This window comes from Rhinoderma darwinii, chromosome 4 (genome assembly GCF_050947455.1).
Source record: "Rhinoderma darwinii isolate aRhiDar2 chromosome 4, aRhiDar2.hap1, whole genome shotgun sequence".
NCBI lineage: Eukaryota > Metazoa > Chordata > Amphibia > Anura > Rhinodermatidae > Rhinoderma > Rhinoderma darwinii.
The window spans coordinates 121,089,756-121,117,481 of record NC_134690.1 but is presented as its reverse complement, the minus strand read 5'-3'; the positions used below and the strand labels follow the sequence as shown (position 1 = coordinate 121,117,481).

Sequence of the window (27,726 nt, the reverse complement as noted above, 5' to 3'; positions counted from 1 at the left end):
CTATTTGCTGCGGGTTTTACCTCCCCATTGAATTCAATGTGGAAAACCTGCAACAAATGAGCAGCGTTTACGCAAATCCAGTTGTCATGCTGTGGAATAAAACTGCACCACAGGTCAATTTCTGCACGTTTTTTTCTGCTCACTATTTACTCAGCGTGTGGATGAGATTTGTTCTAACTCATCCACTTTGCTGCTACTGTACTTACGCCACGTCTGAACTGACCCTAAAAACGTTTTCATTTTTATTTTATATCCATATATTTGCAGTCTGCAGAATGTTTCATTTTGATGACCACTTCCGTCTGTGCCTCTTTTCCGCACTCAGTCGCAGTTTATTACATGCACCGATTAAGCCCACAACCTAACCAAGGTAGCAAAAATGAGTGCCAAACAAACATTGCTGGAGAGACCCCAAGGCTGCAAAAAAAAGAAAGCTGCATTTAAAAGAAAATATCAAGAGTCCTATTTAAATAACAGGTTCATCGCAACAGGTGATTCACATGCCCCAAGCCGGCTTTGTATAATATGTAGCGACCGGCTATACAACGAGGCCATGAAGCCTTCAAAACTGCTTGGCCACGTGGAGACCAAGCAACCTGCATTAAAAAGCAAGCCTTTGGAGTTTTTTGAAAGAAAAAAAATGTGACATGAAAGACAGAATCAATTATTGAAGGCCACCACATCATCAAATGTGTCTGCACTGAGAGAATCATTCTTAGTGGCTAACCACATTGCCAAATCCAAGAAGCCCTTCACTATTGGCGAAGACTTGATCCTGCCTGCTGCTAAGGACATTTGCCGTGACCTTTTGGGAGAGGCTGCAGCTAAAAAGGTAGCACATGTTCCTATTTCGGCTAGCAATGTAACTAGATAAATTGATGAAATAGTAGAGGACATCGAGGAACAATTGTTAGAGAGGATTGATGCGTCACCGTGGTACGCAATCCAGGTTGACGAGTCTACTGACGTTGACACAAGGCAATAATGCTTGTTTTTGTGCAATATAGTTTTCAGAAGGAGGTGCATGAGGATATGTTACGTGCATTATTGTTGCCAACCAACATCACAGCTGCCGAACTATTCAAGTCTTTGAATGACTACATGTCAGGGAAACGAAACTGGTCATTTTGTGTTGGTGTATGCACGGAGGGATCAGCTGCCATGACTGGATGGCCTTCTGGTTTCACTACTCGAGTCAAAGAGGTCGCGTCTGAATGTGAGTCTACGCACTGTGTCATACATAGAGAAATAGTGGCTAGCCGAAAAATGTCACCTGAACTTAACAGCTTTTTGAAAGAATTGATTAAAAGTTATCACATCAAAGTACATGCCCTGAACGCTCGTCTGTTTGAGCAGCTCTGTGAGGGTGATGGACGCAGAGTACAAACGTCTTCTCTTATACGAAGAAGTGAGATGGCTTTCTAAAGGTAGATCGATGGCCAGAGTTTTTGAGTTACGAGAGCCGCTTCATAGATTTTTTTTTAGAAAAACAGTCACCACTTGCAGAACATTTCAGTAGTACAGAATGGGTCGCAAAACTTGCTTACTTGTGTGACCTATTCAACTTGCTCAACGAGCTCAAATCTGTTACTTCAGGGTAGAATGACAACTGTCTTCAAGTTGGCAGATAAAGTAGCTGCATTCAAAGCCAAACTGGAATTGTGGGGACGGCGAGTAAAAATAGGAATATTTGACATGTTTCAAACATTAGCAGGGATTTTGGAAGAGAACGAGCCTGGGCCTTCATTCTCCCAGCTGCTGCACGATCACCTATCTCAGCTTTTAAAAGAGTTTGAGCATTACTTTCCAACCACAAAAGACCCGCGAACTAGAAAGGAATGGATCCGCGACCCATTTGTGAACAAGCTGGGTGAATAGACCTTGTCCATGCTGAAAAAAGGCCAACTGCTTGAGATCGCAAATGATGGTGGCCTTAAAAGTATGTTTTAGACTTCAGATCTCCCAGTCTCCTAGATTAAATTCAAAGCTGAATATCCTGAGATCGCCATCAAAGCACTGAAAACCCTGCTTCCATTTCCAACATCCTATCTTTGTGAAGCGGGTTTTTCCTGCAATGACAGCAACCAAAACGAGATTACGCAGTCGACTGGACATAAGGAACACACTTCGGGTGTCACTGTCTCCCATCAGCCCTAGATGGGACCGTCTCGTGGCAGGGAAACAAGCTCAGTGCTTCCACTGGTTCTGCATTATGGTGAGTGGAGTCACATTTACATTATAAATGTAGTAATTAAATTATATAATATGCACTTTACTGTGTTTTGTAATTTTTCTTGCATCAAACTGGTCCTCGGTGCAAAAAAGGTTGGGGCCTCTGTTTTAGATTATTGACAGAATTGTTCAAAGCTAAAGGGTATAGGGTGTTTTCTTATTCAGAGATGTTTAGTTCCCTTTCACACATTGAGATAGTGAGGAAAGACGATGAGATCTGCTCACGGCATCTTCCTGTAAACAGCAACCAGGAAGGTCCGGGACCAAGCTCTTGTTTAAAGATTTCCAATAAGACTTGTGGAGAAAGATTGATTTGTTTATGCTCAAAATGTGCTTTTGGCTTTGTACACATTCCTGGAAGTGGAAAATGGACATATTCAACATTACAAGCCAAGAGTGGGAAAAGCTTCATAAATCTATTCAATTTCTATGATCTTGGGTGTCATATTTCAGAATCTCTCCAAGTCTTTTTAAAGAGATTGTGTCCCAAATTTTCCTCTAAAGTTCATAAAATGAACAACTCCAGAGGTAAAGCAAACTCTTACCGCCGCTTTCATGGCAGAAGTGGAGTTCTCACGAACCCAAGAAGATTCCTCACCCACTACTTTTTACAAAGTGTATGCAAAACAGGCACTGCATATAATATACAGTGCCCGCCGGACAGTCCGGACAACTAATACACATAACTGAGCAAATGGGATGAGTGCAGTTAATAAAAAATATAAGCTTTAATGTATTTTTGTTAACATTTATTTTCAATTGGAAGGGTTGTCTTTGTAAGAATAGAAAACCACTATCCATAAACTATTCGGGAATATGGAACTGATAAGAGTTTATCAATTTTGCAAAAGGGAAAACTGGTATTTACCATCTGGCTTCCCCAGCAATATTATGTGATCGTGGGGAATCCTAAGAATAAGACCCCCCCTGTGATCAGCTACTCACTATGAGACCTGCATTATGCAAATTAATTTCCAATGCAGACAACTCCTTTGAAGAGATTTTTTTGGTGACAGATCTCTTGATCTATGGCCCAAATTGCGGGCAGCATGTATGAATTCTAGTACCAACGTGCTCTGCTTTTCTATGCAACAGCCAAAACATATTTGCTGCTTTGCAAATGGCAGCCATATAATTATTCACGAGGGAGTCTTAAGAACTACCTTCTGAATAATTACAATGGTAAGCTCTAGTTTTCACTGGGGTTTCCCTATATGCGAGTCTGTACATATAAACGGTGTAAGGCCTTGTTCACACGGTGCTCAAAAAAACCGACGTGTAAAAGCGTAAAAAAAGCTAGCGTTTATGCAAAGCGCTTTTTAAAGTAAAGGCGTTTTCTAGAGCGTTTTTTTTGGCGCGTAATTAGGACTCCCATTGACTATGTGAATTAGGCGTATTTTATGCGCCAAGAATTGACATGACGCTTCTTTTTTTACACAACGCGTTTTTTAAACACGCAAGCGTAAAAAAAACGCGTCATATGCACTACAATGCATTTTCCCATTGATGTCAATGGAAAGATAAAAGCATGCGTTTGACGCGTTTTTCGGCGCGTAAGATGCGTCAAATACACGCCTGTGTGAACAAGGCCTTAATGTTGTGCCTTGATGCGTTTGATAATAAACTGTATCGGAAGGAAAAAATCCTGGTAGTCCTACGCCTTTTCCACAACATCTCCATGGCTTACTCCACATCAGGGTATGTGCACACGATGAGAGGCTTTTACGTCTGAAAAGACAGACTGTTTTCAGGAGAAAACAGCTTTGTCGTTTCAGACGTAAAAGCTCCTCCTCGCATTATGCGAGGCATCTGTGACGCTCGTAAATCTTGAGCTGCTCTTCATTGACTTCAATGAAGAACGGCTCAAATTACGTTGCAAAGAAGTGTCCTGCACTTCTTTGCCGAGGCAGTCAACTTACTCGTCGTCGTTTGACAGCTGTCAAACGACGACGCGTAAATAACAGGTCGTCTGCACAGTATTGACGTATTGTAGCCCTATTTTCAGACGTAAAACGAGGCATAATACGCCTCGTTTACGTCTGAAAATAGGTCGTGTGAACCCAGCCTAATATTTATTTCTAATCACACTTCTAACCTGCTTCTTCTCGTATTTCTTTTGTGTCCAACTGATATCTTGATTTCATTTATTGCCTTCAGCTTAGCAGAAGAAGGCAGGCTGTCACAAGCAACGAGCAAAAGCCAGTTTACTGCATAGAAAGTATAGAGAAGGGAGGAAATACTGCATAGACTATATGTATTTATGACAACGGTTTTCAATGAGACAAAATGCTAGGACGTAATTTCTTTCCATTATAGATCTGGAACTTCATGTCCTGACACATTGAAAGGCCTCAGATAGTTACAATTTAGCAGGACACATTGAAAGATTGCTTTATGTAAAATATTTTTTCTTATTTTCACTATCAAAAAAGCCATTTAACTAAAAACATACACCGTCTTAAGAAATATTTTCAGAAAATGCCATATTTTCTTCTGTCTATAATGGACATTATAGTCAGTAAAAATGAACCATAAAACAAGGTCAATACTAGTACACTTAGGCCCTATGCACACGATCGTGTCCGTAATTCACGGCCGGCCGCATTTTTGGGCCGTGCTCCCATACATGGGAGCCCATACATGTATACATAAAGTACGAAACATAGGACATGTTCTATAATTCCCGGCACAGTTCTACGGCACAGACACCCATCCGTGCCGGAAAGTTGTCTGCGGCCAATAGAACTGAATGGGTCTGTAAAACTGAGGACTGTGTTACGATCTGCAGTTTTACGGTCGTGTGCATAGGGCCTTACATATATTTTCAGTTAATTTATATTTATTATAAGGAAAAAAGAAAAAGAACAGAGAAATGTAACAATATTATTTCCCTTAAAATCACTACAATCAAATGCTGGCCGTACACTAGAAATATTACACGACGGCTTTCTGAACCCCTTGTCGTTCACGGTTAGTCTTTGAAGGTTGTTGTGATGAATGATAACACCATAAAGTTAAAATGATGTTACAATTGTTGAACATGCTGTTGTTTTTCCTGAATAACTTTCCAAGTCTGCCAACGACTGCCGCGCACAATGACTGAACAAGGTATACTGATTTTTCCACCTTTATTTATCTTTGTTCAACATCTGTCACGCTCTTTCGTGTCATAAAAAAAGGAGCCAAAAGTCAGCAGAAAATGGTCTGAATCAGCCTTTACATCAATTTAAGTTTTCTAAATTCTTTACCTGCAACACTTTAATTATTTGTAGGAATTCTATGTACCATGTTAGTTTAATATAGATAAATCAAATAATCAGATTATATAACATTTATTAAATGCCACTCACATCTGTCGATGTAGATTTTCAAATATAAAAGCAAATAATAATCTGGGATTTGGATTCAGAAAAAGTCTCCCTATGGCAAGACTCAACAAGGCCAGAGTAAGTTTGCAGTCAGTAGGGGCATTTGCAGGCTTCAGGCCTATACTTAAAACCAAGTACTGATAACAAAATATAGCAATTGATCACAAATAAATTCATTCTCCATCCATTTCTTGTGCATTTACCCTAAATTGAACATCACAGTCACGGAATGAAGGACAAAACCTTATTGTTTCAGGGCCCTGAGAACTTCCAATTATTGGATATTACGAAAGACTATCTCGAACAAGAGGCAGATGAAAACAAAAAAAAAAAGATTAATTTCCCTTTTCTGAAAAAACAAAAACTATGAATGCAGGTTTATAGTAATATGCTTCTTCTATTAATTTTGTTAATCTGGACTATTTTTTTTTTAAACTTAGTTTATTAGGTCACCAAAGATATGCATACAGAGGAAAAACCTGTTCATCATGAAGTACATCAAGAATAAAACAATGATGTGATAATAAAGCATGACCAAGAAGAACAATTTTCGATTTTGCCTGGAGAAAAAAACCTTAAAGCGTAGCTAAACTTTCGCAAAAAAAAAAAAAAATGTAAACTTCTATTATGTCCCTCTATGTGAATACATTACTCCTACCAATTTTTTTCACTTCAAAGTACCTTTTTTGCAGCTTTTTTTCTTGTGAAACCGTCCACATCTATTTTCTCCACTTCCTGATTCTGGCAGTTGCTAGGGGTGTGTCTTACTCTGTGTGATGTTACGATTTGTCTGTATCTTTCATGGACAGTGAACTCTGAGGTGATAACTACAATACTGTGAGCGTGCACTGAGCTATGCACAGCACAACACATCATATATAGAGATGGAAATATTTCTGCACAGTCCAGAAGAAAGGAATCAGTTTTTCTTTTCACTTTCCCTGGCAAGTGCAGGGAATATAAGACTGGACGGAAGGGTGATTGCGGGGGTGGGGGGTGACGACGACGGACGGAGCAGCCTAGTCTTGTCTGATGCTAATTAGCAGCTCAGATTGCAGCGTCCTGAGACTCTTTGCCGGAGGGAAGGGGGAGAATCATCTAGGCACAGAGACCAGTGCGCACAGTCTCTTCCATGCGCTCTGCTGCTGCAGGTTACACTGAAGAGAACTGTGTAGTGTATAGAGGCGGAGAGACCTTCCTGACGTCACGATGGGGGCGTGCACATCTGACGTCAGTATGGGGCCACCACCCACCCGTACTCATAGGCAGCAGAATCCGTACACCGAAACATTAAAACGGTGTATGGATTTCTGCTAGCAACAGGAGAAATACAAGAAATAAAATGTGGTAGAAAAGTGTCAGAGTGGCCATTTAAAACACATATAACACAAAAAGGACCCCAAATTCATTAATAAAGTATATTTATATTATACATGCTGCTAGAAAATAAAAAAGTTGATCGAACGTTTAGTTACGCTTTAAATTATTCAGCCCACCTCCCGCGTTGAATTTAGGAATTAACATAAAAAATGAAAAGTGCAACATTTTTTTTTTTAACACACACAAAGTTCAGTCTAATTGCAGGCGCCCTTCCATGTCATTTTTGTTCAATTACAGGAAATCACGTTCCTAACGGATGTTTGTAACTTCCTGCTATGTTTTGGTCACTGAAGATGTATGGACAAAAGCACACCCAGAGTTGTTAAAGTCACATATTCAGATTCTGTTAGTTTATATATCAGTGCATTTAACACTTGACTGTGAACACCAACAATATTATGCCATAACATTAACTGCTGGAGCCAGCAGATCACAGAACACCTAATGCAGTGGTCGGCAACCTGTCGGGATGCGGATAAAGTTGAAAACTGCAGCAGAGCTCGGGAGCCATTGGCTCTGTGCCCCGCCACATTGCCAAACCCCCTTCCATTCTATCACTGTGCTGCCAGCGTGAGCAGATCACTTCCATATCTCTATAGCTTAAGGGGCACGGTTTGCCTTATTCAGGTGAGATTGTATAGTAAGGGCTAATGAGGTACAATACAAAATATATATTCCTACAGTAGTCCTTATGTTGTATATATGTGAATAGGCCTAACACACTGAATATATGCCAGGTATACGTCACAGGGATGAACTTGTCTGACATGCATACCTCCCAACCATCCCAGATCCAGCAGGACAATCCAGGATTTTAGGCGCTGTCCTAGGTTGTCTGCCACATGTCTCACTGCCATCCCTACATCCCCTCTCACTGTGCCGCCAGTCTGAGCATGTCACTCTGTGCAGCACGTATTCCCAGCTGCCTGCTCCTGCCCACACCTGCAGTTCTGAGTTCAGGTTCGTCCACATTGGAGGATCGTGGTGCTGTAGAGAGTTCTTTTGGCGCTGGTCTGCTGAAAAAGGCTAGGCATGATTGGGCACAGCTAGGGGCATGCTTACTTATCAAAAAAAAATTGCAGCCGAGCGTGGCACACACCACCAAATATAACCCTATTTCCATTCATGAAAAGTATGAATGTGGGGCACTCTAATGGGTAGAATTAATTTGTGGGCATTATCACTATTACTGATTAACAGCAATATTTGAAGATGACAAGTTATGGCTAGAAGAAGCCTTCATGGCGGTCTGGCCTGATTGGAGAAGATGAAGAGAACTACTATCGCAGAAAACATCTGTGAATGATTGTCTGATCAGTGATGGATTCTGCTTTATATTATGTAGCACTGAATTTAATGTAAAAAGTAATATCCATCCTGGGACAGTGGGTTTTAAGAATAACAACGCCCCCCCGAGAACTTACACACCATTAGTCTCAGATTAGAAAAAAAAAAATCATTTTTTTTAATTTTTCCAGGAAGAGTGTTACTTTGAACATGGGCTGTATCTGGTATCACAGCTTAGTCCCTTTCACTTGAATGGGATTGAGCTGCAATACCAGACACAGAACATGGACAAAAGAAAAGCTTTTCCTAGAAGAAAAAAACAAGAGATGTCCTGTAAATGTTGCATTACAGTCAGTGGACAGAACACTGAGGCGAGTTTAGTATGAAGATAGATTAATCTAGTACCCTACATTAAAAATAAGAAATTACCTCTTCTTCTTAGTAATGATGAGCACGTCATTGAACAGAAAGAAGTAGACCTGTTGCTTGGTTGTCCTCTTGGAGAAGATGCCAGTGTCCTCTACAAAGGATGCAAGTTCACCCCTCTTCAATAACCACCGAGAAGATGAAACTAAGGGAAAGGGCTGTAGAAGATACAACATATAATGTCAACACATGGCTAACCATTAAATGGAAAAACCCATCTATTAAAAAATTATGCATATAAACATCCAATATTTTCATAATATTAGATTTATAGCATATAAAAATATAAATGTAAAGATCAATAATAAGAGCAATATATCATTTTGTTGAGAAACCTGAAAGAAACACCCACAAGGAAATTGCAAATTTGACAAATATTCTGTTTTAATACGGTTTACAATTATCGGTGTTTCAAACTATAACAAAGGGTTAATGACTACAAAGAGTAAAGTAATGGGTCTCTTGGTCCTTGGCCAGACCATGGGACTGGTGAATGCATGATCAAATGTCTTTAGTCTGTGCCAAGATGCTATATGGCAGAGTGCCAACATTGGTAACTCCTTTCCTAAATTAAAGTAGTCTGTTTCCTGCGAAGAGTAAACGAAAGAGGACAGTTCAGATGGAAACAACAAGATAGGTCAGCCAGTTTTAACTCATCCACAGCCAAAGGTCCTTACTGAAGCAATGGCCTATTACTGTGATGTAATACAGCAGCTCAAGATTTTCTTGTACTCAGCTATTGGACCTCTAGGTTTTACTTTCAGAGAAGTACTATTAGCAGTATTTACTAGCATTGTTACTTCCCAGGGGTCAAACAGTTACAATATCTGTTTAAAGAGAACCTTTCACCTCCCCATACATGTGCACTTTACATTTGTTTTCTACCCTCCTCCGTTTTTTAGATATTGGTGCCGTTATATTTGGCGCCCGATATTTAAATAACCCCATGCACGCTCTCCTCTCTCCAGCTCTTACACTGTCCGTAGCAGTGACACGCCCCCTTGCCAGTTCGGCCGAAGACTGATCTGGACAGCTGAATAGTGAGAGTGCGCGCGCACACACACACACACACACACACACACACACACACACACACACACACACAGACACACACACACTCTCTCTCTCCTCGCATCATATCACGCAGCCACGCATCATACGCAGCTGACACACGGAGCTGTTAAGTGCCTTTTGAGCGCGCAAAAAATGCGGCGTTTTGCGCGCGCAAAAGGTACTTAACAGCTCCGTGTGTCAGATGCGTATGATGCGTGGCTGCGTGATTTTCGCGCAGCCGCCATCATTACGACACTCTGTTTGTATGTTTGTAAACAGAAAAGCACGTGGTGCTTTTCTGTTTTCATTCATACTTTTTACTGCTGTTGCGCGAATCACGCGCGTCACACGGAAGTGCTTCGTGTGCTGGGCGTGATTTTCACTCACCCATTGACTTCAATGGGTGCGTGATGCACGAACAACGCACAAATAACGGACATGTTGTGAGATTTACGCAGCGGACACACGCTGCGTGAAACTCACGGACAGTCTGCACAGCCCCATAGACTAACATAGGTCCGTGCGAGGCGCGTGAAAATCACGCGCGTTGCACGGACGTATTACACGTTTGTCTAAATAAGCCCTTACGCTGTCCGTATCTGATTGGACAGGGTCACGGTCATGGTAACACGCCCCCATGCCATTACACGGCCCATTTACAGTTCAGGGGGTTATTTAAATATCAGGCGCCAAATATAACGGCACCGCTATCTAAATAACGGAGGAGGGTAGAAAAAAAAAAGTAAAGTGCCCCAGGGTTGGTGCAGCCCTGCCCATTACATGCTGCACATGTATGGGGAGGTGAGAGGTTCTCTTTAACAATGTAAATTATTATTTTTTACCTATTAAAACCCCTTCCCGCTCCTGGACGTACTATTACGTCATGGCAGCTGTATCGTTCGCGCTCCATGACGGAATAGTACGTCTCGGAAGTAACGGCCGTTTCGGCCGTCCTCCCGACACATACAGGAGCTGTGACAGCTGCTGTCTTGTTCAGCAGCTGTCACAGCTCCTACAGCGGGGACCGATCGCTGTGTCCCCGCTGATTAACCCCTTAAAAGCCGCGTTCTATAGAGATCGCGGCTTTTTAGGGGTTAAGCTGCCATCGCCGGCCTGCTACGCGATAGCGGCCGGCGATGGTGACTATGGCAACCGGACACCAAACAATGGCGTCCGGCTATGCCATAGACGGAAGCCTAGTGGGTCCTGACAACGTCAGGACCCACTATGCTTGCTGTCAGTGAGTAGCTGACAGTTCTAATACACTGCACTACGCATGTAGTGCAGTGGATTAGAATAGCGATCAGCGCCTCCTGCCCTCAAGTCCCCTAGTGGGACAAAGTAATACAGTAAAAAAAAAGTTAAAAGAAGTTGTGTAAAAATAAGAAAATAAAAGTTTTACAAGTATTAAAAGTAAAAATCCCCCTTTTTCCCTTATCAGTCATTTATTATTAATAAAAATATATAAACAAACAAATAAACTATACATAATTGGTATCGCCGCGTCCGTAACGGCCTGAACTACAAAATTATTTCATTATTTATGCTGCACGGTGAACGCCGTAAAGGAAAATAATAATAAACCGAACCACAATCACAATTGTTTGGTCACTTCACCTCCCAAAAAATGGAATAAAAAGAGATCAAAAAGTCGCATGTACCGAAAAATGGTCCTGATCGAAACTACAGTTCGTTACGCAAAAAAGAAGTCCTCGCACGGCTTTATTGATTGAAAAATAAAAACGTTATGCGTTAGAATAAGGGAACACAAAAAGTAAATGATTGTTTACAAAACGTATTTTATTGTGCAAACGCCATAAGACATAAAAAAAACTATAAACATCTGGTATCGACGTAATCGTATCGCCCCGCAGAATAAAGTGAATATGTCATTTATAGCGCACGATGCACGCAGTAAAAAAAAAAAAAAAGAATAAAAAAACAATAGTAGAATTGCTGTTTATTAGTCACCACGCCACCTAAAAATAGAATAAAAACTGATCAAAAAGCCGCATGCACCCCAAGAAAACTACAATGGATTCCTCAAGGGGTCTAGTTTCCAAATTGGGGTCACTTTTGGGGGGTTCCCAATGTTTTGGCACCACAAGACCTCTTCAAACCGGACATGGTGCCTAATAAAAAAAGAGGCCTCAAAATCCACTAGGTGCTCCTTTGCTTCGGAGGCCGGTGCTTCAGTCCATTACCGCACTAGGGCCACATGTGGGATATTTCTCAAAACTGCAGAAGCTGGGCAATAAGTATTAAGTTGCGTTTCTGTGATAAATCCTTTTGTGTTATAAAAAAAATGGTACAAAGAGGATTTTCTGACAAAAAAAAAAATGTAAATTTCACCTCTACTTTGCTCTAAATTTCTGTGAAACACCTAAAGGGTTCATAAACTTTCTAAATGCTGTTGTGAATACTTTGAGGGGTCTAGTTTCTTAAATGGGGTGTTTGGTGGGGGTGTCTAATATATGGGCCCCTCAAAGCAACTTCAGAACTGAACTGGAACCTAAAAAATAAATAAATGAGGCAATACTTCGCTTCTTACATTATACTGATAATGAGCCGTGACCACCCCGAGATGACCCCAGTTTTGACCGTTTGTATAAACGGAGACCCCTATTAGACCGTTCCAGTGCCCGGTTTTCCCAAGCATTCACCCCCGAGAAGTGTATTTCTATTGATGAGTCCCTGGTACATTTTAAAGGGAGGGTTCAATTCCGCGAGTACCTGCCGGGTAAGAGGGCAAGGTATGGCGTGAAGATGTATAAGCTGCGAGAGTGCATCCGGGTATACCTACAGGTTTAGGCTATATGAAGGAAAGGCCACCCCCAAACCAGACTGCATCCTGGACTACAATAGGTACATGGGAGGTGTGGACTTGTCAGATCAAATCCTGAAGCCCTACAGCGCCATGCGGTGTGGTATAAGAAGCTGGCCGGGCACATCATACATATGGCATTGTACAATGCGTACGTGCTACGTCGATGTGCAGGCCAGTCGGGAACTTTCCTGGAATTTCAAGAGGTGATTATCAAGAACCTAATCTTTAGGGACCAAGAAGGGGGGGCACCCAGTACTTCTGGAAGCGGGGCCACACGCATCGTACCAAGGCGGCAACACTTTCCAGGAGAAGTTCCCCAAACTGGCAAGAAGGGAAAAAGTCAAAAGAGGTGCAAAGTCTGCTATAAGGGATGACACAATATATCAATGTGACACGTGTCCCGAATAACCAGAGCTCTGTATGAAAGTCAGTTTTAAAATTTATCATACATCCCTTGGTTTATAATTTACCCCAATTTTACTTACCCTGATGCACTCTGCACAGCTTATCCCCCCTCGTCTTTCCCCTCTGAACCCTGCTGTGTGTCCAGGCAGCTGATAACAGCCACATGTAGGGTATTGCCATACCCGGGAGAACCCACATTACAGGTTATGGGGTGTAGGTCTCTGGTCAAAATGCTCACTACACCTCTAGATGAATGCCTTAAGGGTGTAGTTATTAAAACGGGGTCACTTCTTGCGGGTTTCAACTGTACTGGTACCTCAGGTGCTTCTGCATACATGACTTCGCACTAGAAAATCCCCAGTAGGCCAAATGGTGGTCCTTTCCTTCTGAGCCCTCCCATGGGCCCAAACGGCAGTTTATCACAACAAATGGGGTATTGCGGCACTCAGAACAAATTGCGCAACAGAATGGGGTATTTTGTTTCTTGTGAAAATAAGAAATTTTCAGCCAAAACTACATATTATTTGAAAAAAATAATTTTGTTTTCATTCCCAGCCCAATTCAAATAAGTTCTGTGAAAAAACTATGGGGTCAAAATGGTCACAACACCCATAAATGAATTCCTTGAGGGGTGTAGTTTCCAAAATGGGGTCATTTGTGGTTGGTTTCTATTGCTTTGATACCTCTGGGGCTCTGCAAATGCGACATGGCACCCGAAAACCAAACTAGCAAAATCTGTACTCCAAAGAACACACAGCGCTCCTTCCCTTCTGAGGCCTCCCATGGGCCCAAACGGCAGTTTATCACCACAAATGGGGTATTGCCGCACTCAGGACAAATTGGGCAACAAAATGGAGTATTTTATTTCTTGTGAAAATAAGAATTTTTGAGCTAAAATTACATATTATAGGAAAAAATATATATTTTTTTAATTCCCAGCCCAATTCAAATAAGTTCTGTGAAGAAACTATGGGGTCTAAAAAGGTCACATTACCCATAAATGAATTCCTTGAGGGGTATAGTTTCCAAAATGGGGTCACTTCTGATGGGTTTCCGTTGCTTTGATACCTCTGGGGCTCTGCAAATGCGACATGGCACCCGAAAACCAAACTAGCAAAATCTGTACTCCAAAGAACACACAGCGCTCCTTCCCTTCTGAGGCCTCCCATGGGCCCAAACGGCAGTTTATTGCCACAAATGGGGTATTGCTGCACTCAGGAGAAATTGGGCAACAAAATGGAGTATTTTGTTCCCTGTGAAAATAAGAAATTTTGATCACAAATGACATTTTATTGGAAAAAATGTCATTTTTTTAATGTCACAGCCCAATTGAAATAGGTGCTGTGAAAAAACTGTGTGGTCAAAATGCTAACAACAACCATAAATGTATTCCTTGAGGGGTGTAGTTTCAAAAATGGGGTCACTTTTGGTGGGTTTCCATTGCTTTGATACCTCTGAAGCTCTGCAAATGCGACATGGCACCCGAAAACCAATCCAGCAAAATCTGTACTCCAACAAACATATAGCGCTCCTTTCCTTCTGAGCCCTCCCATGGGCCCAAACGGCAGTTTATCACCACAAATGGGGTATTGCCACACTAAGGACAAATTGGGCAACAAAATGGGGTATTTTGTTCCCTGTGAAAATAAGAAATTTTGATCACAAATGACATTTTATTGGAAAAAATGACATTTTTTTCATTTCACAGCCCAATTCAAATACGTGCTGTGAAAAAACTGTGCGGTCAAAATGGTAACAACAACCATAAATGAATTCCTTGAGGGGTGTAGTTTCCAAAATGGGGTCACTATTGGGGGATTCCTACTGTTTTGGCACCTCAACACCTCTTCAAACCTGGCATGCTGCCTAAAATATATTCTAATAAAAAAGAGGACTTAAAATGCACTAGGTGCTTCTTTGATTCTAGGGCTTGTGTTTTAGTCCACGAGCGCAGTAGGGCCACATGTGGGACATTTCTAAAAACTGCAGAATCTGGACAATACATATTTAGTAGTGTTTCTCTGGTAAAACCTTCTGTGTTACAGAAAAAAAATGAATAAAATTGAAATTCAGCAAGAAAAATGAAATTTGCAAATTTCACCTCCACATTGCTTTAATTCCTGTGAAATGCCTGAAGGGTTAAAAAACTTTCTAAATGCTGTTTTGAATACTTCGAGGGGTCTAGTTTTTAAAATGGGGTGTTTTATCAGGGTTTCTAATACATAGGCCCCACAAAGCCACTTCAGAACTCAAGAGGTACCTTAAAAAAAAGGCTTTTGAAATGTTCTTAAAAATATGAGAAATTGCGGTTTATGTTCTAAGCCTTGTAACGTCCAAGAAAAGTAAAATAATGTTCAAAAAACGATGCCAATCTAAAGTAGACATATGGGAAATGTGAACTAGTAACTATTTTGGGTGGTATAACTGTATGTTTTACAAGCAGATGCATTTCAATTCTGAAAAATGCAATTTTTTCAAAATTTTCTCTAAATTTTGCAATTTTTCACCAATAAACACTGAATGTATCGACCAAATTTTACCACGAACATGAAGCCCAATGTGTCACGAGAAAACAATCTCAGAATCGCTTGGGTAGGTTTAAGCATTCCGACGTTATTACCACAAAGTGAAATATGTCAGATTTGAAAAATGGGCTCTGAGCCTTAAGGCCAAAACTAGGCTGCGTCCTTAAGGGGTTAAAGGGGCTTTATGGCTTGGTTAAGCTCAGTTTGTGGGTCTCCCTAATACAAACTGTTGGATATCCTCACTGCTACTCCACATGTAGATGTCCCAAATGAAAATACAACTGAATACACACTGGTCTAGCCCTTTGTGGAACAAAGCACATGACGCAGTCTGCAGAAACACATCCAAGTTCTGCTAAGCCCATTACAGGAGTATGTGTGTGGAGTCAGGAGCATCACGTTTACATTTTTTCTTCTTTTACTCAAAGCCAAAGAATTCCAAATATGAAAAACATGTAAATCCTGGGTAAAATAGCAAAGAATCTGTACGTATATTCTATCCTCTAGATATATACTGTGTATGTCATTAGATGTGGTTTAAATTTGAAAACAGCACATTTTGAAAGTGTTGTTTCATTCTTATAGTATATGCTTTTATATTGGTTTTTTTCTAGTGTAGCTTCAAAAATGTAAAGGGGTTTTTCAGCCAATAAAAATTGATGGGTTGGGGTCCGATTCCCGGGACCTCCCGCCGATCAGCTGTTTTGAAGGGGCCGCAGCGTTTGTACGAGCGCTGCTTTGCCTTCATTTTTCCTTGCTCACTGTGAATCACTGACACGCGTTTAGCGGCGATTCACAGGTATTGCAGCCTTTTCTCCCATTCACTTCAATGGGAGAAGAGGCTTCAATACCGGTGAATCGCCTTCAAAACAGCTGATCGGACCCCTACCCATCAGCTATTGAAGGCCTATCCTGAGGATAGGACATCAATTTTTATTGGCTGGAAAACCCCTCTAAGCTGGCCATACATGCTCATTCTGGCAACAGCTATTCCTCCCGACTTAAAAATGCACGCTCGGTTAAATGTGCATGTTTTTTTCAATGGGGAGCTTGGAATAAGCCGCTACCAGAAAACTCTGGATAAGGTTTATCTCCCGTGGGAACAAAGGATCGTGCACGTTGAAATCCAACATGCCAGATTCTTCTGTCCCCAATATCTGCCATTTGGGGGGGGGGGTTTGAATTGGGAGACCCAAATATACTTTATATAGTCAACCTATTCCCAGTATATCATAGTGAATATATATCTCTATTTATACTTTACTCATATCATGCCCACCTATTCCATGAAGCTGTACAGACCGTGAACTAAGACGAGTCCCTAACACAAATGAGGCTCCAAATCTACTTCTCTATCCACAAGAACTGGGCATCATACATAGATAAAAACCTGTTCTATAAAAAAAGACCCTATTACACAAACAAATGAACGTTCATATGAATGCTCATTCCCGATAATTGCCCTGTGGAAACAGGGCAACGATCAGCTGACGAACGAGAAAATGCTTGTTCAATGGCTAATCTGCTCATATATGTTGTCGGCAGCACATCTCCCTGTGTAAAGAGGGAGATGTGCTGCCGACATGATGGAAATGTATGGGGAAGAAGGATCGTAGTAATGACTGCTCATCCCCATACATATCCAAATCATTGCTCCGTGCGAATGAAGCAAACGAGCGATCTCGTTTCCGTGGCCCATATCAGACCATGTAATAGGACACAAAATGTCTTCGCAACTAATTAGATTACAGATTTAATTCCTTGGGTAAATAAAACAGATGATCTGACTGGTTGCTATAAGCAACTCTGTCTTTTCTACTTAGAAAAGTACTTAATGCATGGGGCAACTTTCTGTAAAGCCAATTATTCAAAACTGAAAAATATTCAGGATTCACATCCATATTTAACTGCTATTGTAATACCTATGTACACATCAAAATAAATGAAATTCCTAAAATCTTAATCTTCATTTTCTCATTACTGATTCATAATTACTTTGATCCCTTAGGGCCAGGCAAATTGTTTGCAATCTGGGAAAGACGTGAACAATAGGATTAACGTCACGTTGTATGGTACATTTGGCAACACTCATAGGAAGATAGGAAGTAAGCAGAATAAGTACGTGCCAGATCATCCCCCAGGTTATACACTGTCTGAAATGTAATTGGAGAGAGGCACCTACTATATCAAAGACAAAACAAGAATACATTTTACATATATGAGTAAGAAAATAGGTTTTTCCATAAAAAAAACAATAGTTCAAGATAAACCTTAGATAACAAGACTATAGCTACAGAGCAGATGTTCCTGTATGGAGCCCTAGTTGCCTGCAATGTTTTTAAAGGGACAACACATGATTCTTCCATATAGACTTTCAAATCAAGACAAAGCAGTGAGTTTCATGATGTAGTGAAATTAACTATGGTGGTAGATGTCTTTCAAACCCACATGGCATCACTGACTGACCATCCCTATTGTTTTATTTATTTTTTCAAGGGTAATCCCGGTCACTGTACTAAAAACGCAGGCTTTGTTGTTTTTTTTTAGGTCGGCCATTACCTATTGTATTATTTCAATAAGTAATGGCCAGTATTAATTACTCATCTCTACTCGATCCAGGCTTTTCCTTTGGCTCTGGGTGCTGCCAACATGATGTCCTGAAGCTGGCCAGTGTCTGGTTGTTGTGTGTGGTGGCACACAATGTCTTAGCGCTGGTTACCATCAGAACGTCATCAGAAGCAGCCACACAACATCCTGTTGCTAGACACGAGTCAGGACATTATTTGTGGTAGTACCTGGAACCGAAGAGGAGCTGGGCATGAGGAGAGTTGAGTAATTAAATGGGCCTAATCTGGGGGTCTGAATTTTGGGTACTGGGATCTGATGTATGGGTTCTTGTCTGGGGTCTGAATTATGGAATGTGGTCTGGAGAATGGTCTGAAGTCTGAATCTTGGGGTCTGGTCTGGGGTTCAAATATTGGAGTCTGAATTATGGGGTCTGCCGTGGATTAAAGGGATTATGTAGGCTTTATAATAATTGCAAATGGCATCTGAGAACACTGTTACAGGCAATCCTCTCCCTCTATACTACCCTCATTGTAAGGTCCTTTAAAGTGGAGACAATATACAGGGAATATTCGGGAGAAATGTATATATTTATATTCTGACAAAACCCCCGAATCATAACAATCCATACCCCGATAAACCACACCCTGTCAAAGTGAAAATGTCATTAAAAAAAAAAAAAATCAAATGTTGGCAACTCTGCAGGTGTGTTCTCTCATGAGCTAGAGGTGCGCCACCATAAGTGCCTGACTCTAGAAGATCCACAGGATATAAATTTGCCAGGAAGGGATGGTCTCCAAACCCATATATGAAGTACTTCAATTAATAGAAGAGCACAATTCCACTATAAATATAGTCTGTTATTGTGCCCAAAAGCTCCTACGGTACAGAAAAGTTGGGTCTTTCTTAGGGTCAGTTCACACTGAGTTTTTTGATGCAGAAACAGCGCCGGAAAACACGCCAAAAACTGCTGAAAATGCCTTTCATTGATTTCAATGGGAGGCGGAGGCGTTTTTTCCTGCGAGCGGAAAAACCGTCTCGCGGGAAAAAGCGGCATACCCTATCTTTGGGCATTTACGTCTCTGACCCCCATTGACATCAATGGGAGGCAGAGAAAGCGTATTTCGCTGCGTTTTTTGCCGACGGCGCTCAATGGCCATGGGCGAAAAACGCCACGACAAACGGCATGCAGGCTGAATTTTGAGGCAGATTTTCTGCCTGCAAAAAACTGTGTGTGAACCCAGCCTTACACTCAAAAAAAAAAAAAAAAAAAAAAAAGAGCAAGAAGCCAGAAAGTACATTTAAAAAAAAACATTGAATAATTACAGTGAAAAGGCAGGAGACAACTTTAGTGTTTTAAAGAATTGAAAAAGAGTAATGGTGTTTTCTTTGAAATAACTGGAAAACACTAACAATGGGTATAAATGTAGAAGTGAAAACAAATAAAGTAATTGGTATGGAGAAAGCAGATTAATTGTTCGGACACCTTTACATTCCCGTAATCCCCGAGAGCAAAGAAAGATTTGCATGAAGAAAGTTTCCTTTAAAATATTTATACTGTGCTGGTATGTTGTAAACGGACAAAATGCTTTATCATCTCCACTGTAATTGTTCAGGAGGGATGACGTCCAGGCTCCTCGATGATCATTTATCTTATATTTTATATACGCACACAGAGATGTTACTTCTCAGCTGAACGCAGGACTCATAGGTGCTGTACATTCATCTAATGAATGTGTATCAAATATCTACGCCATCATTTGACTTTTCTTTAATGTGGAGCAGTTATGAAAGGGTTAATAAACCATATGGTGTATACCGGTATGTCAGCCATGACCCGTTTCTTCTATGTTTATCTATATAACACTGTATGTTGCACTGTGTTAGACAAAGCACTTTTCCTAAGTTTTCATATGCACTTTAGTTCTGTTTTACTATTTCTGAGTTACTGTCTGTATTATAGTCCACGTTTCTTTTTCCTGTTCTTGGAATGGTTTGTCAGTTTGTGTAACAACCCATCCCTAATAATTTACCTGATCTCTTATAATGCGATGCTAAGTGGTGGATATACAGTGCCCACCAAAAGTTCCGGAACACCCTCATAACTTTTGAACGGCTCGAGGTAGAGGGTTGAAATTTGGTGGGATTTAATGAGGTCATAAAATCTACCAGTTAACTGCAAAAAACAAAAACCAAACACCCCCGGCGGTGGGGGCTCATTTGACAGCTCTTTTCAATACAAAAACGATGCTGCAAACGATTTTAACCCCTTAGTGACCACTAATACGCCTTTTTACGTCGGTCACTAATGGGCTTTAGGCTAGGCTGACGCCTTTTCACGTCAGCCTAGTCTAAGTCCTGCACGGGTCTCCCGTGCAGGCAGGAGCCGGGGCTCTGCTGTCTGATGACAGCTGAGCTCCTGCTCCAACGCCCGCGATCGAAGTTTACTTCGATCGCGGCCGTTTAACCCGTTAAATGCTGCCGTAAATAGCGACCGCGGCATTTAATTTTGTTTACAGAGGGAGTGAGCTCCCTCTGTCACCCATCGGCGGCCCGCGAATGCAATCGCGGGTCTCCGATGGGGTGTCATGGCAGCCGGGGGCCTGATAAAAGCCCCCAGGTCTGCCTCGGACATATGCCTGTTAGGACGCGCCGGAGGCACGTCCTAACAGATTGCCTGTCAGATTTACACTGACAGGCAATAATGCTCTGGTATACGAAGTATACCAGAGCATTATAGCAGCGATCGGAATATCGCACAGTAAAGTCCCCTAGTGGGACTAATAAAATCAGTCATCAAAGTGAAATAAAGATTATTAATAAAAAGTACAGTAAAAAAATAAATAAAACCATTTTTTTCCATAAAAAGTGGTTTTATTTAGTAAAAGTGTAAAAAAAAAAAAGTACACATATGTGGTATCGCCGCGACCGTAATGACTCCGTTAATAAAGTTAATATGTAATTTAAACCGCAAAGTGAACACCGTAAAAAAAAACGCAAAAAACCATGGCGAAATTGCAATTTTTTTCCATTGCCCCCCAAAAAAGTAATAATAAAAATCAATCAATAAGTCCCATGCACCCCAAAACAGTACCATTCAAAACTACGTCTTGTCCCGCAGAAAACAAGCCCAAAAAATCACTACATTGATGGAAGAATAAAAAAATTACGGCTCTTGGAAAGCGACGATGCAAAAGCAAATAATTTTAGTTCAAAAGTTGTCAGGACCCACTAGGCTTCCGTCTATGGCATAGCCGGACGCCATTGTTTGGTGTCCGGTTGCCATAGTCACCATCGCCGGCCGCTATCGCGTAGCAGGCCGGCGATGGCAGCTTAACCCCTAAAAAGCCGCGATCTCTATAGAACGCGACTTTTAAGGGGTTAATCAGCGGGGACACAGCGATCGGTCCCCGCTGTAGGAGCTGTGACAGCTGCTGTACGAGACAGCAGGTGTCACAGCTCCTGTATGTGTCGGGAGGACGGCCGAAACGGCCGTTACTCCCGAGACGTACTATTAGGTTATGGAGCGCGAACAGGATACAGCTGCCATGACCTAATAGTACGTCCAGGAGCCGGAAGGGGTTAAGGACACGGCCAATTTTGGCCTTGAGGACAGAACATTTTTTTATATTTTCCTCTTTACAACCCGACGCTCATAACTCTTATTTTTTGTACAACGTAGTTGTATGAGACTTTGTTTTTTGCGGGACGAGTTGTACTTTATGTAGGTACCATTTTTTGGTACAAATACATTAAATACATTAAAAAAAAACTGTTCCGCTGCAGTTTTAATATTTTTTTACACCATATACCGATCATAAATAATGTTCTACATTTGTTGTACAGGTTGTTACGGTCGTGGCGATACCAAATATGGACTTATATTTGAAAAAGTTTATTTATTATAAAAAAAATTGTGCTTGTGTATTTTTTTTACTATTTATATACCATTCTTTTTTTTTACATGTAACTTTTTTTTTTAAATCCCATAAAGGGATTTGTCATTTTGAGTTTTTTAACTGTAATGTACTGGCATAGATCTATTTGCCAGTAGATTAGCCTGTGTACTAATTGTACACAGGCAGTTGTTAGGGCACACCTCAGTATGCCCTAACAACAGGAAATATGTTCAGACAGCCCTGGGGTCCTTCAATGGACCCTGGGCTGTCTGGCCATACAAGTTATGGGCTTTGATCGCGATCAAAGTGCAGTCCCCTCTCCTTGAACGCCGCGATCAGCTTTCATCGCGGCATTTAAAGGGTTAACGGCGGAGAGCAGATGTTTCTCTTCTCTCGCTGTCAGAGCAGGGCCGTGGCTGTGTATTACAGCCATTGCCCCGCTCTCAATCGCGCGCACAGACGGCTGTCACACAGGACGAGAACGCTCGTCCTAATGCGCGAAGTACCCGTCGCTCATGACGAGCATTCTTGTCCTGTGTCGGCAACCAGTTAATTGAACCAGTTATTGTTTGCAGCATCGTTTTTGTATTGAAAAGGGCTTTCAGATGAGCCCCCACTCGACCCCCCCGTGCCATTTAAGATTTTGCTGAACCCAGCCTACCCCACCGCCCCCAAGGGGGTGGGGTGTTTTTTTTTTGTTAACTAGTAGATTTTTTGACCCCATTAAATCCCACCAAATTTCAAATCTCTACCTTGAGCCGTTCAAAAGTTATGAGGGTGTTTCGGAGCTTTTGGTGGGCACTGTATGTTGGGAGAGTTTGTTTTTCATACATCAGTTTATCACACAGTAATATTTTACTTCCCAGAAGTCGACTACGCTATTGCTTCCGGTAAAATGCCAGGTCCGGTGCACAATGGACACAAACGGAAACCATGGGCACCGATTCCGTCACCATTGAAATCAGTGGTGACGGAAACCTCTGGTTTCTGTCGGTGTCAGTTTGTGTCTGCTCAGGGTCCCGTTCTGACGGAAACCTCAGACGGAACGTCAGAACGGGACCCCAATGCAGATGTGAACGAAGCCTTACACTTACATGACTTTGGTGGATGGATCAGTAGGATGATGATGATGACAATGATGATGTAACTTACATTAAATTTAAAAATAAAAAACACTTGTAATAGGGTTCAAGCAATTCTAGTTTGTTTAGGATTTGGTATTAAAATACCAACGTTCCACAATGAACCCACCAGATTATTCTGCCACTTGACATACAATGGGGCAGAAGAATCACTGGCTCCATTGGCGATAGGCAAACACTATGACCAAGACTTTGGTTTGCACATAAATGATCGCGTGAAAATGCATTGCAGCATCTCCTACTGTACCTCGGTATCAAGACACGGTCTGACTTCTCACCTTTTTACCTAGAATTTACTTCCCTCACCATCCTGATTTTCCAGCCTACAAAGTCAGCACTGCTGGCCCTGGTGTCCCCAGCATTTGCTTTTATCTACATCTTGCAGATAACGCATCCGACTCTTAGTGTGTCACTTCTTGCGATGGCAATTGGGGCCTACCCTCAAAATTATGCTGTTTATTGCACTTCACCTTTTGGGACAATTCCCTCTTATTCGTTCCACTTTTGTATCTTTGTATATGTTCTACACAGGTAAAGTGTTCTTGTTTTCTTTGTTCTGTTTATGTCAATTTGGAAAATAAATGCATCACTGACATACAAAATAATAATAAGCGTTTATGTTTCTAGGTGCAGAGAGACTAAACCAGTTCTTCAGCTATACTAAGTGCTTGCACTAAAAAAAAGGTCATGTAACACAGTTAAAAAATTGCTTGCCCGTGAATCACTCTGCTAGAACATAAACAATCAATAGAAACATGAATGCAAGTTAAGTTATATAGTTTGATAGGGATGCTAGAAATGAGGAGAACATACTGCAGTGTTGTAGCAAGGCTTTTCCTAACCTTGGTCAAGGAATCACATCCATAGCCGTACTACATCTGCATCTAAATACCATGCCCCCCCCCCCCAAACAATTTCACGTCCCGCCAGCACCCCATAGCAAACATCCCTGTAACTTCGGCAAAGGTATTCAAAATCCGAATTTTAAGGTATAAAGCTGGTTTCTGCAGTCTAATATTGCCTTCACATCTGTCTAACATGCCCACTTTAAGGGTGGAGAGTTATTTACACTGGGACCATGCGGTGTACAAGCTCATAAAAAGTCTACGGCTCGAACACTACTATCCCTGCTTCTCCTAACAAAGCCGATCACAGCTAAAGGGGCACAGCGCTCAGCTACTGCTCTTTTGGATGTAGTAAGCAGTGGGGGTCACTATGACATGTCCGAGGCTTTTAGAACGCAAAGTATCACTAAGAAAAGGTTCTGAAAAGTTCATATCACAGCTACAGTCAAAAACATCTGCATCATAAGAACATGATAATTTGGGAGGTTCTGAGGTCCCAGATGTTTAAATCAGTATCTCCATTCGAGAATCAGCTATTTAAAGAGTTGGATTTTGTCCATCCTTACTTAACTGGAGTTGGGCTGGGTGGAGAACATACTTACCATACCTACAATTACTATAGCTAATATTTGATACAGCAGATACTATACATACACACAATAAATAAATATATATATAATTTTACAAATGATGTCATAAATTAATCCGAGATTACAATGCAATCAATTTGTTTTATAATTACAGGATTCATCTACTGTAGACAAGCTCTTTCCATATATCCTGTGGTGCTTATAGAGGAGAATTCTTTGGTAAGTATCCCCCAAACTGCTTGTAGCTCTGGACGACCTAAGGTGCCTATTAAAACCATTGGATGTCGACTCATTTCAGCTGATTAACTGTAATGTGATTTCCCCTGCAATAGTACAGTTGATCATAGTGGCTCACAGCAGCCAGACCACCACGATTGGCTTCTGGAAGGTGGACCTGTAATGTCAGAAGTGGTTGTCCTCACTTATTACAATCAATCTGATTCAGCTTGCTTCAGGTGATAAAGCAACACAACAGCTTCAAAAGTGCATCTTCTACCAAATAGAAAGCTTATGGTGAAAGTACTTGCAGAAAACTGAACAGAACAAAATAAAAATATCTTTCATTGACAAAACCGCTAGGACCTTTCGTATTCTCAAAATACAGAAATGACATCATCATCAAGAAAAAAAAAAAAAAGTAGAATAAATCACTGCATATACCTGCGCTAAAATGTCTTTAACATCTTAATGACAAGCTCATTTTTTCTGTTTTTGCCTCTCTGCGTTTCAGCAGCATAACGTTTTTATTTTTTCATTGACGTGGCTGTATGAGGCCTTGTTTTATGCGAGAGAAATAGTATTTTTTTTCCCCGCAGTTAGTTTTTTTTCCGACGTGAATATAGGAAAAAGCGATTTTCGGCATTGTATTTCTGGTTTATTTTTTATCCCGTTCACGTTTCACGCTATATATCCTGTTACATTAATTCTTCAGGTTATTACAGTCGTGTAGATACCTAATATGTGCAGGTTTTTTGGTTTTATACAATGTAGGGGCAATAAAATATATTTTATGCAAAATAATGACTTTTTAGGGACTTTTTTTATTATTTATTTTTTTTGTTACTTTTTTTTTAAAATCCCATTAAGGGATAACTTTATTTATAACTTTATTTTTTACTAATAATGTATTAGCATACTCTTGTATGCTAATACATTACACTGTGTCACTTTGACACAGGCTGCTGTTAGGGCAGCACATGGTGTGCCCGAACAGCAGGCAAACGGAACAGACAGCCCTGGGGTCCTTTGTAGGTCCCCAGGGCTGACTGAACAGGGATTCCCCGGTCTTTGATCGCATCACTGGAGACCCAGTGATGCGATCAAAGAGGGGAATTCCCTTTGATCATGCCGTGGTCACGGTCCAAAAGGAGTTAAACAGCTGGGGTCCGAATGTTTTCCGACCCCAGCTGTGTTCAGGAGGCTCCTCTGAGATCAGAAGTTGTTAGTTACAGCTCCTGCTTAGAGGATGAGCGCTCCCAGTAGCGCTCATCAGCCTCTTCTACAGCAACGCCAAAAGACGTCATTGTAGACTGGGGACCTGCACCGCCTGACGTCAAAAGACGTTGGGCGGTCGGGAAGGTCCCCTCTCCCGGTCCTGATCTCCTACTCATCTTCTACTACGTAGGTGTAGGTATATTGCTCTGCATATTATATGTACCTAGGACCGCACTTTATATTTATTATACTTATGTGTCCATCTGTGCAAATGTATCATGCCTAGCACCTGCCCAACAATATGTATTTATGCACTTTAGCCGTATATGGGATCTTTTTGACCATTTTTACATCTGGGGGGCCATTCTGCTTTTATGTTCGGATTCCATCTCTGTTCGAGGGTCCATGTCATTTTAATGTGTATAACTGTTATATGTTTTTGTGTGTCTAAATTGACTTTAATAAAGACTGTTTGTAGCTTTTCAAATACTTGGTCGTGACTTGCTTCTTTTTCTGGTTTTGTTATATTAGTCACTAGGACCACTAGTATAAATTGGGGCATTGTTCGGTTTGTTAAGCGGTCGGGAAGGGGTTAAGGCTCAGCTGGGAATTAAAAAATTGGCCTAAACACAATAATGTGCAAAAATATCCAGTATTATGTAGACAAAACGAAAACGTATAAAATCTAGATCAAATAATGAAAGTGCTGCGGTTGACAGCATCTGAGTAACGGCTGACTTTTTCTAAGGCAGGTAGAAGACAAAGCTATAATGTGATTGGTTGCTACGGTAAATCTTACAGTTCACATCAGCGCTTGCCTTCCGTTTTGGCTCTCTATTCATCTGTTCCATCAGAGAAACAGGTGAACGGAAAGACAAACGGAAATAATCTTTCCGTTTGCAATTCCATTGATTTCAATGGTATTTTCTGGGTTTCAGTTTGCCTCCATTCCGCTAGGATTCCGTCTTTTTCACAGAAACAATAGCGCAGCACACTACACTATTGTTTTCGTGAAAACAAACTAAAACCTAGCGAAACGGACGCAAACTAAAACCAAAAAAATATCATTGAAATCAATGGAATTGCAAACGGAAACTATACTTTGTTTTTAAATAATTCTCAATAATTTGTAGGGAAATAATATTAAAACACAACATTGAAAAACTGTTCTGTAGGTAAAATAAAGGTTGTAAATATAAAATTGTAGTCGTTACTGATTAGTTACTTTATTTAATTTTCCATGTAACATGACAAAATCTACACTAGCTCTTATGTATGTTCTCCAATATACTCCTGTCACGTGACATTACTTGAAGACAAACTGAAAAAAGAAGCAATATATTTCCAGAGAACCTAAAACCTCTTCATCCCTTTTATGGGGGAATATGTTTGGCATCCATGTTTAATTCCAGTTAAAGCATAAAAAGCTAAATTATAATACCTTTATTTTAAACTCCAACTGAGAGTTAATGGTCACCATCATTTCTGTTCTTTCCATCTTCCGTGCTCCTTCATTGCACAGACGTACCAGCTACAAAGGAATGAATATTTCAATGAATAAATGACTGAATGAATAACTGATTGATTTATTAAATGAATGAATAACAATGAATATTACAATAGAGACAGAAGAAACATGGCACTACGATGGTAATACTATGTAGTACATTCACCCTTAGAAGCTAGATGTAAAAATGGGGACCTATTTTCCAAAGCTGCTTCTTTACAAAATCCACTGGTAAAAAAGT

At 40.9% G+C, this 27,726-nt stretch overlaps 1 protein-coding gene across 1 annotated transcript in view; it reads right to left on the bottom strand.

The window, feature by feature from the left end:
* Positions 1 to 27,726, bottom strand: part of ARHGEF26 (Rho guanine nucleotide exchange factor 26) — a 158,845-nt gene that overhangs the window by 52,958 nt on the left and 78,161 nt on the right. The window contains exons 10-11 of the mRNA XM_075861522.1: positions 27,420 to 27,509; positions 8,697 to 8,851 (exon numbers count right to left, since the gene is read on the bottom strand). Of these exons, the coding sequence (XP_075717637.1) occupies positions 8,697 to 8,851; positions 27,420 to 27,509 (245 nt within the window). The remainder of the gene's footprint in view (positions 1 to 8,696; positions 8,852 to 27,419; positions 27,510 to 27,726) is intronic.